General features: G+C 41.7%; 1 protein-coding gene across 1 annotated transcript; it reads right to left on the reverse strand.

The window, feature by feature from the left end:
* Nucleotides 1-366: 366 nt before the first annotated feature.
* Nucleotides 367-15,473, reverse strand: LOC114446320 (GDNF family receptor alpha-4-like). The gene is made up of 8 exons (XM_028421848.1): nt 14,930-15,473; nt 7,425-7,691; nt 7,259-7,351; nt 6,801-7,170; nt 6,123-6,232; nt 4,805-4,939; nt 3,151-3,287; nt 367-627 (listed from the first exon to the last, which is right to left on the reverse strand). The coding sequence occupies exons 1-8, from the start codon at nt 14,982-14,984 to the stop codon at nt 427-429; spliced, it is 1,368 nt and encodes a 455-aa protein (XP_028277649.1). The 5' UTR covers nt 14,985-15,473; the 3' UTR covers nt 367-426.
* Between the last annotated feature and the right edge of the window lie 780 nt (nt 15,474-16,253).

A 16,253-nucleotide genomic window follows, 5' to 3' on the forward strand; every position in this document is an offset into this window, starting at 1 on the left:
AAAGCCGTGCTCATGCCCGGCTGCAGTGGAGTAGACTGGTTATGGTTTTTTGGAGCACGTATAGTGCTCTGTAGCCTTGGGCCATGTGCTTCTTGTTAAAAAAGAGGATGTACTTTGAGTGTGAAGCAGGCTCTAGATAGAGTATTTGCCCAGACAGCACTTCTCATTGCACCCATGCACTCATGTATCTGCTCACGCTCTTCCCTTCCTATGGCAGCAGACAAAGACTTGGTGGATACTGCAGGACGACTGGTATCTTTCAGCTCCTGGATGAGGAGGCTCAAGAGGGAAAAAAACAGAATTACAAAATAAAAAAATGAACCAAAGAAACGTAAGCATTTACAGTTCTTCTTTGCAGCTGTCCTCTGGTTGAGTGCAGTGGAAGCAAATGTACAGTAAATATAAGCAAAGAAGGAGATGGAGGCTTCAGTAGCACCAGCAGTCCAGCATGTGTGCAGGCAGCAGCAGTAATGGCAACAAGGGTACTGCTTGGCTCGCTGCTCCACGCTGACTCCCTCTAGCACCAGATTCAACTTTAGAGTCTTTCTCAGAATACGGAGGAATGACGTTGAATTTCTCTCTTGCCTCCTCTTCCTCTCCTTGCTCCTCTTCCTCACTGTCCTCCATCTGTAAAAGCAGGGAAAGAGTGATTGTTCCAATTAAAAGGAGTGGTGAAGCGTGGAGGAGGGATCAGGGAGTCCACATTAACACTGGATTTACAACTATACATGGAAATGTCCTGATGTTATACATGCAGTTCTGTAGGGATATACAAGCTGTTAGGAAAAGCTCATCAAGTATGAAAGTGTCCAGCTGATATGATGGTTCGGACCCTCAGTGACACCACAATCCAACATTTAGTCACTTCAATTAGACACAGTCTTTTCTTACAGAGCATCAGATCAATTGAACTGAATCAATTAGAGAACTCTACTTCATTTTAAGAAATGACTTTCTGAAAAATCAATGCCATTGACAGTGATAGAGGAAAACATATTAAACTCACTAAACTGTTGCTAAATGGATGGATTAAGTTTTTACTAATTTTGATCGAGTATTAAAGTAAGTTCAATCAAATGTTAGGGTCTTTTTATTTATTACCATCTAAAACTCACAAGGTGCAGGGTCAGCTTCCTGTATAATACATGCACCACCCACCTCACACTAATAAATAGGTTTATCAGGTAAGAAAACAAAGCCTCTATAGCTGTCCTATTCAACCTTATGCCCCAGTCATACTGAATTGACCCTACATTTCCAAATACATTTTAGGATCCTTTATTTGAGCTGATTAAGTCACAGATTTAGTGTCCCCTGGCAGGACTTTTGGATTTTTGTCACTTTATTTTGAAACATACTTCCATGTGTCTGTGTCCATTCTACTTCCTGTCTTAGTTCTTCTCCTGCCTTCTTTAATTGCCTGCTGTGATTTCCCCCGAGAGCCATCAGATCTTCTCTATTTAGGCTGTGTGCTCTCCTTGTCTCTTTGTCTTTATCACCTTTACCATTGTGTCCTTTATAGTTTGAGATGTTATGATGATGTGAGACCACTCAAGACCTGTCAAATGTGGCGACTGCAGTGCATTTTAGGATGAAGTACTCCAGATTACAGCAAACAGCTGAACTTGGCTGTCAGCTGCATGGATTCGGCTCTCATTCACCTTGAAGGGCCACAGATCTGATTTAGGACTACATCCTGAAGTGACTTAAATCGGCTTAAAAAATGGGATTGACAATCAGATTTGTTTGTCCATACAGACCAGAAAGAAATGAGTCACTTAAACCTGGTAAACTGAAAGTTGCCTATCAATGCTTTTTACTTTCTTGGATTTTTTTTTTGCCTTTTCTTGGAACTGTTATTTAATTTCCATCTGTTTCTGGTTCCTGCTTTTTCAACACTTTAAGACTCAGGACTCTTGGCTTATTAAGCCTGCCTATACCGAACATGAATGATGAAGTCCATGACAGCAGTCCCTGAGAGATTAGTAACACTCCAAAAATTACATTTAAATGTTAAAATGAGGATTCTAAAAACTCAAGAGATGTAGAGGAGTCACTCCAAAAACAGCAGTATATTCATTATAAATATGAATGAAAGCCACATTTAAAGAACCCGTTTTTTACAGGCAGGTACTTGTGATCATCATCATCATCAGTTGGAATTTATGATGGCCATTCACTGGCATACTTAATGAAACTGAAGCACCATTAATTGCACCTTTTGCTTCCTATACTGTAACAGCTGAAAATTACTGAGGAAAAGCGTCCATCCTCGACTGACTCCAGCTGAGTTCAAGGCTCTGAGGACACACACTAACATCTGTTACAGGGCTCCTTGTTCTTCTTGTCACTGAAGATACTGCAGCTCTTTGGTATGTTTAGGGCTTTATGTCTGATGCAGTAAAATCCAACACTGACAACTCTGAAGTGCATGAAGCTGTTGTCCATATTGAACTCTTCTGTAGGACCATAGAAAACAGAGAAAGGGGTGCAGTTTGCTTATGACAAAACAAGAATGCAATGCACTATTATCTCACAGCTTGGCTTAAGTTTTAGTTAATAAATCTGCTGTACAGGCTTCAAAACCAAAGGAGAGGACATGCTGTTCCTCCTTTATGTTGTAGCATTGTGATCTATTTTTCCATTATCCATTTTAATTTTCAGTTGTATCAAAAACCATTAAAATGTCATACCTTCATAAGGATTACTGCAGTAAATGTTCACTGACTCTGCTTTAGTTATTTCAGTTAGAAAGTGCATCACATTGAAATGAACTGTGTATCTAGATGTTCTATCCAGCAGTGTCAGGGTTTCTGCGCAGTGAGGGTTCGAGGAGGAAATGCAGAATAAGGAGGATTAATACGGTGAGAGAATGGAGAATATGGAGCAGATGGGTGTGCATACATGAATATTAACAGTAAGGCTTGAGTCTTATGCAGCAAACACCTACGGCTAATCCTCAGCCACAATGAGAGGTACGGGAAGGGAGAGGGGAGGGGGAGAGAAATAATCTGAGGTTACACAAGGAGCTCCTGGGCCCAGCTCACTGCTACAGTCCCTACTGATGCTTAGTGTTATCACCTGATATACAGTCAACCATTCTTCAGCTGAACTGGCACCAACACTAACATATGGTGTAGAAGTACTTACACTGTTGAATTCAGGGATGGTGTTAACGCTGACGTGCACCCTCTCCTGGTGGATGCGTGGGGAGGGCTGGGAAGCTGGCACCGGAGTGTTTTCCACAGGAGGAGGTGCGGAGATTCCCATGGAGTTGATGGCATTGCCTGAAACAAACCCAGCAGGGGTTCACATCATTATTCTTCTTCGAAGCATCACCAAAATATTATCAGGGACTTCTCTGAGCACAGTGAGAGCTATCAGCTCTGCATGATTGGACAACAAATCAATATTTGTGTTGGTGAGAAAACTACTTTAAAGTCCGAACTGATTTCATCTAATACAACCATTAGGTCAAAATATTAATTATACAATACTTTGCTTTTGACCAAATACTGTAGAGATTTCCTGTTGGCTTCCACATTTGTTTACAAATACATTACAAAAACACACTTTGTTCTACCCTGGGAGCATCAGGGAATACAAAAAGTTGTGCAACTGACGGCAGCATTAGGTCATTTAACAGCAGTCATTAGCTCTGCATACAAAATAATTAGATAGCAATGGATGTGGATGTTCTTTCAATGAATGGATCTCAATCTATCCTAAGGTGTATCACCCCAGCTGATCAGGTGATAAATCTTGCCGTGCACTTTTAGTTTTAAATGCTACTGTCAATGTTGCAGCTAGTGAACAGAGGTAGCACTCTGTGACAGCAGGTGATGCTATTGAGCCAGTCTCATTAAAGCATAATAATGCTATGATCACTGATATAGACAATAACAGTGCTCAGGCAGTAGAGTGGTTGTCCACCAACTGGAAGGTTGGTGGTTCAATCCCCTGCCCTGGTTGCAGGCCAATGTGTCCTTGGGCAAGACACTTAACGCTAAGTTGCTCCCAGTGGTTGCACCACTGGTGTGTGAATGTGTGTATGAATGTGTGTGTGTGTGTCTGTGTGCAAAAAGGGTAAATGTGAAGTAGTGTGAAGTGCTTTGAGCACCACTCGGGTGCTCAAAGCACTTCATCAGGTAGATATATATAAGTACAGACTATTTACTATTTATCTTACCACTGCTTGGTTCACCCTTTTAAGAGCAAGCAAGCTTGGAAGTTTACCTTGTCTGGGTAATAAATTAATTACTGAGGGTCATCTGAGGTTTTGTTGATGTTTTGGTTGAGACAACAAGAGTCAGCTTTACAATGAAACAGATCAATGAATGCCAATGGCATTGGAATAATGTCTGCCACCCTCATTTATTTATTTATAAGGAAACATAATGGTTCACCCTTTTAGTCATCAATTATGACCTTCCTCACTTGAATTCTGTATTGATGCGCATTGTGTGATGCTCAGTTAGATCAACATTCATTTATAGAATGCTCACATTTGACAGACTAAAAGGTAAACATCCCCTCTGTCATTATGCTGACACAGGGAGAGTTGTCTGATGAGACTTTCCTAGCATAAAGATGAGCGGTGTGTCTGAAGCTTGGAAACATTCTGTCACTCAAACTACTGCAGTGGGCTCTGACACTGAAATCTGAGGAACAACGGCGTTCCCGCTTGCTAAAAATGAAAATTTGGAACAGGAAATGTGGTCAAAACATACTGTGAGTGTGTTCCTCAGGACAGGATAACTTCATACTGTGTGATTTGGTCACTGATAACGACTGTTGTACTCACGTAGACATATGTTGTTGTTGAATATATGCATGATGCGCTGGCAGCCCTGCCACTCGTTCCCGCTGCCTTCACATGTGCACCACTGGGACACCTCTGTGCTGCTGTTGCTCACATAGTTGGGAGTCATGATGGTTCCTGGTTATAGAAAAAAGTAATATTGCAACATTTAAAAACACAATGTTTTCTGTGAACTAAAGATTTTTATTTTCAGCACACAACTTGGTGGACAAACAATATTAGGTGCCCTCCAGATCCAGTGTAGCTGCTTTTACAGCTCAAACTCAAAATGACTTTTTGAGTGCGGGAAACAGTGTTGCCACCTTTTGTTGAGCTGCTGATAATGTAATTTTTGAATCAAATTTTAAAGGGATATTGACTGGACTCCCACAGCAGCAGCTTTTGACAGGCGAGTAAACCCTGCAGACTTATTACTACTGTTATTACTACATGAAAAGTATACATTTGGAGACTTAAATTATTTAAAGAAATGTTAGCATCTCTAAATATATATTATACTGATTTGGGAAGCTTACATTATTTTACCTTGTACACAGAAACAAAATAATTTCCCCAAATAACAAGCCCAAAATGATGAACCCTCTGGTGCTTATATTCAGCTGTGTATCCTTTTTATTTGATCAGCCTGGAGTCTCTGGGTGCAGTTTTTAACAAGTTTGAGGCACGTCTCCTGATGAATCCTAGCCCATTCTTCTTTGCTGAATCCATCAAGCTCCTCCAGATTTAATGGTCTCCTAGCATGTACCCTGGTGCCTTTAGTGCACTGCACAGATTTTCAATGAGATTTAAGTTGGGGCTTTGTGCAGACCAGTCAGTATTGTTTGAGGTTGTTGTCATGTTGGAAGAGAAATCGATGGCCAACACCAACTTGCTTTATTTTTTCTACCATGATGTTAAGATAGTCTTTTTTAGGATTCCCAAGTTACAGACTCACTGGAGCATCCTTACAGCATTATGCTGCCACCACCGTGTTTGACTGTGGGGAACCATGTCTATTTTCTTTCTTCAAATTAATGAACATCTTTGTGACCACAGTAAATCCACAAATTAAATCTCTTTGCCCTATTTGAAAAAAATGACATTTTCATAGAGAGGGATTATTTTTGTCTCCAAATATCATCTGTTTTTCTGAACTATGCTGTGACAGATTGCATTTTAATTTAAACAGTTTTTAAAGTTGCTGCACATGAGAAAATGTCATACCTCATTCAAAGGAAAATCTAGCAGTAATGACGTTGTACAGTTTACAGTGTATTCACACTTCATACTCTTCGACCTTTCAGTTGTTGTCCTGACTCACCTATGAGTCCAGCGTAGGCCTTCAGGCATATGGCTCTGCTCTCCCGCATACAGCCAGAGGCAGAGAGTGTGGACGGCTGGCAGTTGTGTTGGAAATCAGCAAACCGGGATCTGACACACACACAAACACACACGCACACACACATAAATGTCCACATGCAGAAACAGTTGTTCCTGGGTCAGCACAGAGAAGCAGAGTGTGCATTTTAAAGTGTTTTGACAATTTCGTTTTGGGACTCGAGACCATGCTAAATCAAAACAACAAAAAAGCATCAACACAGCGCCAGAACACAAAACACACAACACAAGGCACAGAAAGACACAGCTGCACACTCATGACAACGTAAACTCATGAAACTTTCTAAACAACAACAAATACTGTTCAGTGAATATACGTGAGTGCTGAGCAACAGCTGATTTCAACACATTCATGAAGAATCTAGTTAATCTAGTAAACATGCACACAGCATTTTACCATTAATCAAAAACCCATCTATTTAATCCATGATATAAAACTGAAGATGACGTGTGTAGTACAGACACATGCTGGCCATGTGTGTGAAACAATGGACATTGAAAATGCATGTTTGTGTCATTTAAATTTCCCCACAGGGATTAATAAAGTAAATCTTAATCTTAATCTTAATCATTTTATGGTGAACCCACTCAAACATCTTACCTACACAGCTCGTCTCTGGAGCAGTAGTTCTGCAGGCTGAGGCAGTTGGGTTTGCCCACCCTCTCCTCCCCCCTCGTGCTCTCCTCATAGGAACACGATGGGACGATGGTTTTCCTCCGGCGTTCCCCGCACAGAGTGTCAGAGCAGGGACAGAAGAGCAAAGCAAAGCTGTACTCCTCTGGCACACGCTCCAGGAAGCGCCGCAGGGCTTTGTGGCATTTCTGGCGGTTACAGCTGTTGTCAGAGGCTGTTGCTCGCTTGGTGCAGGCCACGACATATTCTGACCGCAGGGAGCCACATTTTTCATACAGGCCGCAGTCCTGAGCTGCCTTCAGACACTGGTTTTGCCCGTCCACAGAAAGAGAGGAAGCTGTGGGAATTCAGGAAGGAAAATGGAAAAATGTAAACCAGGAGAGGAAAATTCTGATCTACATTTTATTTGGAAGCTAACTCTCTACCTGCCATGATGGAGGCCATACGGGACATCTCAATGTTTCTCACCAGATTCAGCTGCAGTTCCTCATATGGGGACACTTCATACTCATCATAAGCTGAAAATAACAAGCACATTGAAGACCACCTGTCTTATACAGACCGATAGATACCAGAAATCATTATAGTCACCTGCAAATCTGACAGTCCAGTAGACCCTGAGGCAGTGTTCTTCCCGGCGAGAGCCCCGCTGACACTTGCAGACCTGAAGGGGGCGATAGCGCTGCAAGGAGTTCTGGGCCTCCAGGCACTCCATGCGGGCATCTGGGCCCAGGGGGGCCACGGCCTCCTCTGCAGCGCAGTACTCCAGAAGTCGATAGACGACTATGCAGGACTGCTCCTGGATGCAGCCCTGCTCTGCCACCAGACAGTCTAAGGATGCAGACACTGGCAGACTCCCTGCAGGAGAGGACGACAGTGGACAAACCCATTTGTTGCCAACATTCTTGGGTTTATGATCCCACCACAGGCATTAATTCTTTAGCTAAACAGGCTTTAATTAAGTCATTAAGGCACAGTGAGTGCACTCCATAGACTGTCCACTGGGCTACAGGTTGCTATAATAACCAATAAGTGTAATGGAGACTCAGCGTGGGCGAGCCCTCCCTGCTCTACAGAGAATAATTTAACAGCACCAAAGGGCTACATTGTGACTATAATTAATCCTAGTTTACTCCTTGCATATAAAAAGCACGCAGTCTTACAGTATTTGAATTATTTTGTGCAGTGTGGAAATCCTCCAGCTGTCAGTTTCCTCATGGTGTGGTACAATGGAGTCAGGTACAGTGAGTTCAGTTTCGTCTGTCTTATCACACGCCACAAAGCTCCTGGATAGGCGAGCTGCTTGACACATGCATTTTTAGAGAAACTTTTTGGCTCTGCAGTGGCTTTCTGTCAGGTTTCAAACCTGTCTGTCAGACCGTAGCTTATCATTCTCACTGTACCCTCTCTCTGTTTTTCATTCTCCTGATATTCTGTTTTATTTGTATTGCTGGTGCAACAAGCGAGCAACAGGGAAGCATTTCTGTAACTTAAGTTCCTCACACACACAAAATGAACACACGTTTTCCACAAGTCATCTCATTAATTACTGCTTTACACAATGATTTATCCTATTAAGTGCAACATTACTACTGCTGACATCTCTCCTTATATGATTGGTCTTCTGCTTTTAAAATAAAGTGTTTTCTCAGATGTTCCTTTCAGCTACCATATATTTTTTTTTATAAAACTTAAAAACAGTCAGTTCTAACGGAGATGTAAGAGTTAGCTGTCTAATGCCACTGCATTCATAATCAAGGCAAGACACTCTGTCTGAAAAACAACCAATGGATTTGCTGCATCAAACAGGATGCTGTTCAACAGCCAGCTCTCATATTTTGGATGCGTCTGCAAATACTTGAACCAACACCAACACAGCATTTCTGGAATAATCCTGTTCCTGTGTGACAATAACAACATTTTGACTAAAAAAACAAAGCAAACATGAAGCCTTCATTCCAAAAAATAAATGATCTGCTATTGAAAATCATTAGTAACAATATAAAAAATATATTTTTTTAAAGGCGCTTTGTTGTATCTGCAGATATGTCTTGTTTGGAATTGGAAGCAGCCATTTTTTTCCTTCCACATGTAATAGCAGAGACAAAAGCAATTTATTCAGCAAAACAGCCAATGCTTCTGCTTCCAATATTGCTTTCACACAGAGATTCAATCTGGATATCACAATCAGACAGTGACTCGACTGAAAAGTCAGTATCTGAGTTCCCCCCCTAAAGTTCTCAGTCTGGGATTGAGTCATTTTTTTATCTGCCAGGTGCTTCCATACAGCTATACATATTAAATTTCCTTCCATCACTCACCAATAAAATCATTCATGTCATAAAAATGGTTGTGCAAATACATGTGTCAAATCTCCACAACCGCATTTTCTTAACAGCACACATATTATTCAGTGGAGAAAAAAGTCATATTGGCCCATAGTGATTAAGTATTAAGCGTGTTCTGATTGGCATTGTTCTGTCTGGAATGGCTGAAAAGAAAAAAAAATCACTGCATAATGCTGATTGTTGCTCTGTAAAAAACACAATGCAGGAAGGCCAGCAGCAGCCTGAGGGGGAAACAAATGAAAGCACTCTAAAAAAATGTATTCTGATTGAGCATTTCAGGAAATTAATTTTCTCAAATGTGACACATAATTGTCCCCACAAATTACACTTTACACACAATGAATTCAGACTTACAAAGAACCCAGCTTGCCTATGCAATATGTGCACACATTATCTCATTAATTTGTTTTATCCTGTCACTTTATAACTGCACAAAAAGAGCATGCTGGCAGACAGGCAAACATATAGGAATAAATCTTTGAACTTCCTGTGTGCCTGTTGTTCTGTTTTTAATCCTCACATGTACTCATGCTTCAGTACAACGTATACATCGCACAATATACAAACACGCACAGCCTTGTGTTAGACCCGTCGCACACACTTTGATTAAGCTCCTGCTGACTGGCGGCACAAAGCACGGCTGCAATCCAATTCTGCTGCTGCATGTTTTGCAATCTCAGGCGCCACATGAGGTCCACATCTCGCTTTGGCAAGAGACATATCATAAACAGAAGCTACGCTTCATCGCCGCTGCAGGGAAACTTCCAAAGCTCCTGCAGGGACTCCATATGGGGGGAGGTAAGGGGGAAAAAAGTAGTAATGAGTCATATTCAGTTATAGCTCCCTAAGGTGTGTAAAGGTAATGATTACCTGTCTATCTATCTGTCTGCCTACATATGTATTGTGATACTCTGATAATTACAGTATTAAATCCAAGCAAGTTAAACAGGCTTCATGTACCGTAATCGCCTGTTTGAGCAGTTCCTTCATTATTCCTTCTCCATGTTTGCTGCTGCAGGTTTAACAATGATAAAGACGACCCATCGGCAATTTTAGTTTCTGAGAGCCCTGTGTGCGCTCATACACAAACGCACACATACAGCACACAGAAAACCTCAAACATTAAGTACAGCGGAGCTCCGTTACATCTTTGTCCAGCAGACAGGTCAGAATCATCCTAATAACTTTGTTTCATGATAAAGAAGCTCTGTGCACAAGAGGTTATGTTTCCACAGGAGAAAGAGAAAAAGTGAGATGGGAGATGACTTACTATATGTGACCCATAATGCACACAAAGGCAGAGCTAATGAAGGCCAAAACGGCAAAGCTCACATACAGCCACAGTCACAGGGAACAAACTGCTTTGGTAAATCTTTCATCTGTCCTTTCAAATCCGTGGGATGGTGTTGAGGAGCCTCCAGATCGTTGGGCACTAATTTGACTTGTGAGTGTGACTCTGATGTGAAATGTGCTCAGGGATTGTGACAGAAGGGACTTCTTGGAAGAATGTTACAGGCCCAAGGAGGAAATGGCAGCAAGGCAGAGAGACGTAAGAAAGACTCATGACCGACACTAAGTGTTACTACTACACCTGCCGTCAAACCAGCAGCAGAATGAACCGCTGAGTACGATAGTCTGTGTGTAAAAGCTATGACATGACGCCATTTCCAAGAAATAGTGACACTGCAATCATCACTTATGACCCAACGTAAGTAAGTGGTCTAAATGAGGCTGGGGCTGAACCACAGTACAGAACAAATAGGCCAAAACAGACCGGATGATGCACAATCTGCCAAAATCTGCCACCACCACACCATTCACAACCCTGTTTGTGGTCAAACAACAGAAAAAACACCATCTGCACTCCACCTCTGCTCATTTTTAACCACAATGAGCTTCAAAACTGCTCTTTATACTAAAGCTATGGGTTAAGTTTCAGAGGCATCTCCAAGTGACTCCTCATCTCACAAAATGCTTATTAAATCAGTAATCTGGATTAACTAAGAGCACTGATCCATTAGTATTGATTGTACCTATTCTGTATAGTCCAGATTTTGACTGGATCATAATGTGTAATTTGAACAGACTTCCCATTCTGCAGCCTGTGGATGGAGGTGTTTCCTCGGGAAGGACACAGATGGTTAATCAGTGCTGATTAAGGCTTGTGTGGCTCCTTATTGACACAGTCATTTCTGCTGAGCTCTAATTTTTTTGCAAATTCAACCTCTCAGCTTAACTAAACTTTCTATTAACATTAAACATATGCTTAACAGTTTGCACATATTCGCCATGCTATGAGTTGCCCTGGGCGCCCTCATTCGAGCAATTCTTTTTATAGAAATGGGAAAAGTTGTTTCTCTAACAAAATAAAACTAAACTATATGAGTCAGATTACTTTTCAGTTTACAGCTATCACAACATTTATTAACACAATCTATAACACCTTAGCTGTCAAATCAAATGAAACCCCCACCTACATGCTTATATGACATCTCTATTGTGTGATCCCTCATGGACCAGCCTGAGGACAGCAGTAAGAGATCATGACTCTCGCTCCGTCTTCTCAGCAAAACTTAACTTGTGAAACAAAACTGACCAAACCTGCTCAGTGTGCACACCATGGATTAAACCCTAGTTTGCGGAAGCTATCCAGCTTGAATCATTGTGTGACTGGGGAGTTAAAAAAGTGCTGCACAGTCACACACGCTTTAATCGGTTTTTATGCACACACCCCTCGGAGGCGGCTCCAGTCTTGGGGTTAACTGCTACTATGCAGCCGGCAGGAAAAAGCAAGTCAAGGTGTGAGAACAGATACAGTGGCTGTGGAGCAGAGTCTGCTGTGAGGTGTTCTGTGGTAAAACCTCATGAATCCAAAGGTGACAGCTCTGCCAGCGTGTACAAGACCCATCATTTCACGCTGTGAATCAGCGGCCACTCGGTGCATCTAGTACACGGATAACATCTCATTTAATGAGCTGTGCCGTTGGATTGTGCAGCCACATCACGCAGCAAACATCGGTCCACCGTACTCCGAGTAAAAATGCATCAGGTGCCGTATCAGCTTGTCATATTCAGCCAGTGTGTCTGGATTCATGTGAATGTTTCCGGATTCTGCCTTCTGCTGCCTAATGCAGTCCTAAATTTCAATGTGCCAAATAATTTCTTGGCCACCCGCACAAACACGCTGACAGTTTCCATCGGGCTGTGAGTTTCTGTTTGTGCCATCCAGTGTGTGCAAGTGACAATCAGGATGCAGAGCACACACAAGCAAATTGAATATGACAGTGACACACAAATGATAGAAATTAACATTCAAGAAAAAAGTATTTTTTTAAAATGCAATAGGCCTGATAGTGAGTAATCAGGTGTGGTTCAGAAATACACTTCAATGCTGATATCCTTGATGTGATCAGTCATTATGGTTTTTGGGTAATGTTCAATGGGCATGTAGCCAATTTAATTTCCTTGTGCTGTCATCCTAAACAAAACCAAATAACAGCACAGAGTACACAAAGACAATAATACAGCGTAAAGAGAAAAACAGGAAAGAAGAAAGAGCCAGATGAACCTGTGTGTGTGAAGAGAAGTCAAACAGAACGTGAATACTGATCCACTGAGGACCAGGGAGCTCTAATAAATTCATGACACCTGTGTTACAACTCAATCACATCCACTAAATGCGTCACCAAAATAGCAGCACTCAATGAACAGTTGCAGCCTGTACTGGGACTTTAGTAGTAATCCACGGGGGCCTGGCAGCAAAGGGTCAAAGTCAGGTTAAACGTCAGCAACAATGGCTAAAACTTAATATGGATGTGTTGGCAGCTGCAGGATCACATTCACAGTGGTCATTTCTTTATGACATTCATTTCGGGAAAGAGGAATGAAACAATCCATGCAAACAACAAACAGAAATAACAGCTAAAAGTTTTTTTTAGGAATGATGCCATCAGCAATTTTAAAGCAGTCTGATATTCCCATACAGCCCGACATTACATACAAACTATTGTTAGCTAGCTGCGTTGCCGTGGCAGCAGATTCAGTCAGGGTTATTGTTTTCATCAGCATTACAGCAATTTATTTCACAAACACAACAACAGCTTGATGATGACACTGTTGTCTTCACAGAGATATTCACTATTAAATGTGCTGCAGACATTCTGCTAACACTGCACAATGGAAATAATGGACCAATAAAGCACAGGGCAGAAGTTTGCTACCTCTAAAGAAGAGAAAATCTCTGATCTAAACATGCAGCTCAATATTTTTTATTTTGATTGTTTTATTCTACCTGACAGGCGTCTCAGGAGGCCGGCTGTCCATCTATAAATGTTCCCCTGCCATTGTTAAGGTGTACAAGTCCAGATATACTTCAAGGTAAAAATAACAATGCATGAAATTGAATACAGTTCACAGGGGTTAGTCTATTTATACAGTACCTATAGTCACTTTACTTACAAATGTAGAAAAAAGCAGCTATACAGGATATTCAGACAAATTCAGATAATAACTGTTGCCCAGATTCTTCTCATTTCATTCATGATGTCAGTTAACATTTAAATCCAGTTATTTTTCTCTGCAATCAGGTATAATGACAGAACCGCATGACGGCCTGTCACATTTGCATGTGCAATGATTCAGATCCCAATTAATTAGCACATGAAAATCTTTTCCTGGTGTGATACCACCTATAAGCGGCTGGCAGGTGGGTTTCTGACGCATCACATGATATACTGGGTGCCAGAACAGTCTGACATTCACAAGAAAGAATTTGTCATTTTATGCTGCTCATCTCTAATGGGCAGCCGTACTTGACATTATCTGAGTTTCTCTGGATGTAGAAGAGCCTGTAGCTCATGTACTGTGCTGACATCATCATCTTTTATATTATGGATTTTGCCTTTATTTCAGCTGTAATGAGCATGCAGGAGGAACTTTAATTTTAATTCATCCGTGTTAACAATGCGTCAAAGTAATCTAAAGTGATACAATTCAGTATCAATAACCACAAACCAACAACTTCATGCTCCACTGGGAGAAAGATTATCCAGCCACAGTCACACAATCGACTGCAATGACTATAAATCATCTGGTGGAAGCGTGTGTGTGTGTGTGTGTGTGTGTGTGTGTGTGTGTGTGTGTGTGTGTGTGTGTGTGTGTGAGAGAGAGAGAGAGAGAGAGGAATCTTTACCCAACCACAGAAGAGACTTTCCTCTATTTTATCACTAGCTCAGACTTCTAAAGCACTGACATCACACACTGTTCCAATATAAAGCTTTCAGACTAAATGCCTCATTTATCAATATCCCATGTGCTTTTTATGTCTAACACCTCTTAGTTTAACAGTTTGGGTATGATATATCTCTTTATGATCTGGGACGGTCCAATCAATACTTGGGAGAACACATCAGCTCTCTTTGGAAGGGGTCCAGGCAGAAATAAGAACACATGATGTCATCTGCACAATAAGCCTGGTTTAATAGTTAGAAAACTGATTTCATTTCATTTCATTTTTAAGGGGCTGTCTCAAATGTTAAACTCAAATCTAGAGGAGTATTTGTCCTAACATATTTTTAGCTTATAGAGCAAAAAAAAAAAGTTAAAATCTGCATAACACCAGCAGTAATATTTGTTTGATGCTGCTATATTCAGAATAATCTAGAATATAATTATCTGTTCCTGTCCAAGTTATATTTAATGAGAGAGAAGCCCTCAGACGCTGATCGAAATGAAAGCTGCGCTGCTTACCCTGAGAGAAGGCATGGAGCAGAAGTCCAATGATCATCATCCTGTCTGGTGACATTGGAGAGTTGGGCTCTGGGAAACTCACACCCGGCTCGCTGCAGCTCAGTGACCCGTCTGCTCCCACATCCAGCCGCCTTCTCTTCCCTCTCCTGCTGCTGCTGCTGCTGCGCCCGCACGGACTGAGGCAGACAGGAGGCTCGACTACACAAAGTTGGTCAAACTGGACCGGGGCGTCTCAAATTCTCGCGGTTTTTGTTGTCCCATGAATTTTACCTAGATATATGAATCTCGGACGCACTCTTGCAGACTTATTTGAAAAATCCGAGCAGATATAAAAGTTTCAGCGATCACCAGTCAGCTCCCATCAGCCTGAGATAGTCTCCACGCGCGAGCTGTGTCGCATTTGCACTTGTGCGTCTTTGCGCAGCTCCACAGTTGCTCTGCCGGAGTTCTGACTGTTGAGACTGCATGGCGCAACTCTCTGCTAAAGGCGCGCTGTGATTGGCCCCTGCACAGACTGAACGTGCCCATTGGGATGTTAACATGTCTCCTGTGGGAGAACAGCTGGGTTGTCACCAACTTGATGGACTCCAGAAGGTGTAGACCTGCCTTATATTCAAATCCACGACGTGTTATGTACTATTTGTAGGATGTACACACATTAATCGGTGTGTACTTCATTAACCAAACTCCTTTTAACTTTGTGGTATTTAAATGTTTGTCTGTGTTCAAAGCAAATCCCTACTGAATGCACATGAATGGCTTTGACCTTGAAAGTGAGCACACAGTAATAGGTTTAGAAACATCAGGCTGCATTCATTACATCCAGTGTTTGAATGGAATAAGTTCAGTTCTCCCTCTGTTTCCATTTCTGCAACAATTCCATTGTTATTTTCCCCCACAGGTGCCCTAATATGTCTGCTGAGGTAAGCTTTAAAAGGTAAATTAAACGTGCCCCCCTCCTGTGCAGTGAGACCAGTCTGCAGCCTCACAGCCTTTTCCCTTCATATCAGCTTACAGCAGGACTGGGGCTGTGAAATCTCCACTTGTTCCAGTTCTGTAGCTGACCTGTGGGTAAAAAGAAGTTGAGAGAGTCCAGAGAGGAAGACAGACAGTGAGAGATACTAAAATATTCTGTCACCCGTGTGGTGTCCCGTTCTCTCTGCAACACTTCCCACAATTATTGTCAATTTTTGTCAGTGCACAAAACGTTTCGAGACTTAAGTGAAAACTTAAGTAACAAACAAAAAATCAGCACTGATTTTTTATTACAAGGTGTTTACTACAAAGTGTTAAATAAAATACTGCGCACTACAAACCAACAGCT

This window comes from Parambassis ranga, chromosome 14 (assembly GCF_900634625.1).
Source record: "Parambassis ranga chromosome 14, fParRan2.1, whole genome shotgun sequence".
NCBI lineage: Eukaryota > Metazoa > Chordata > Actinopteri > Ambassidae > Parambassis > Parambassis ranga.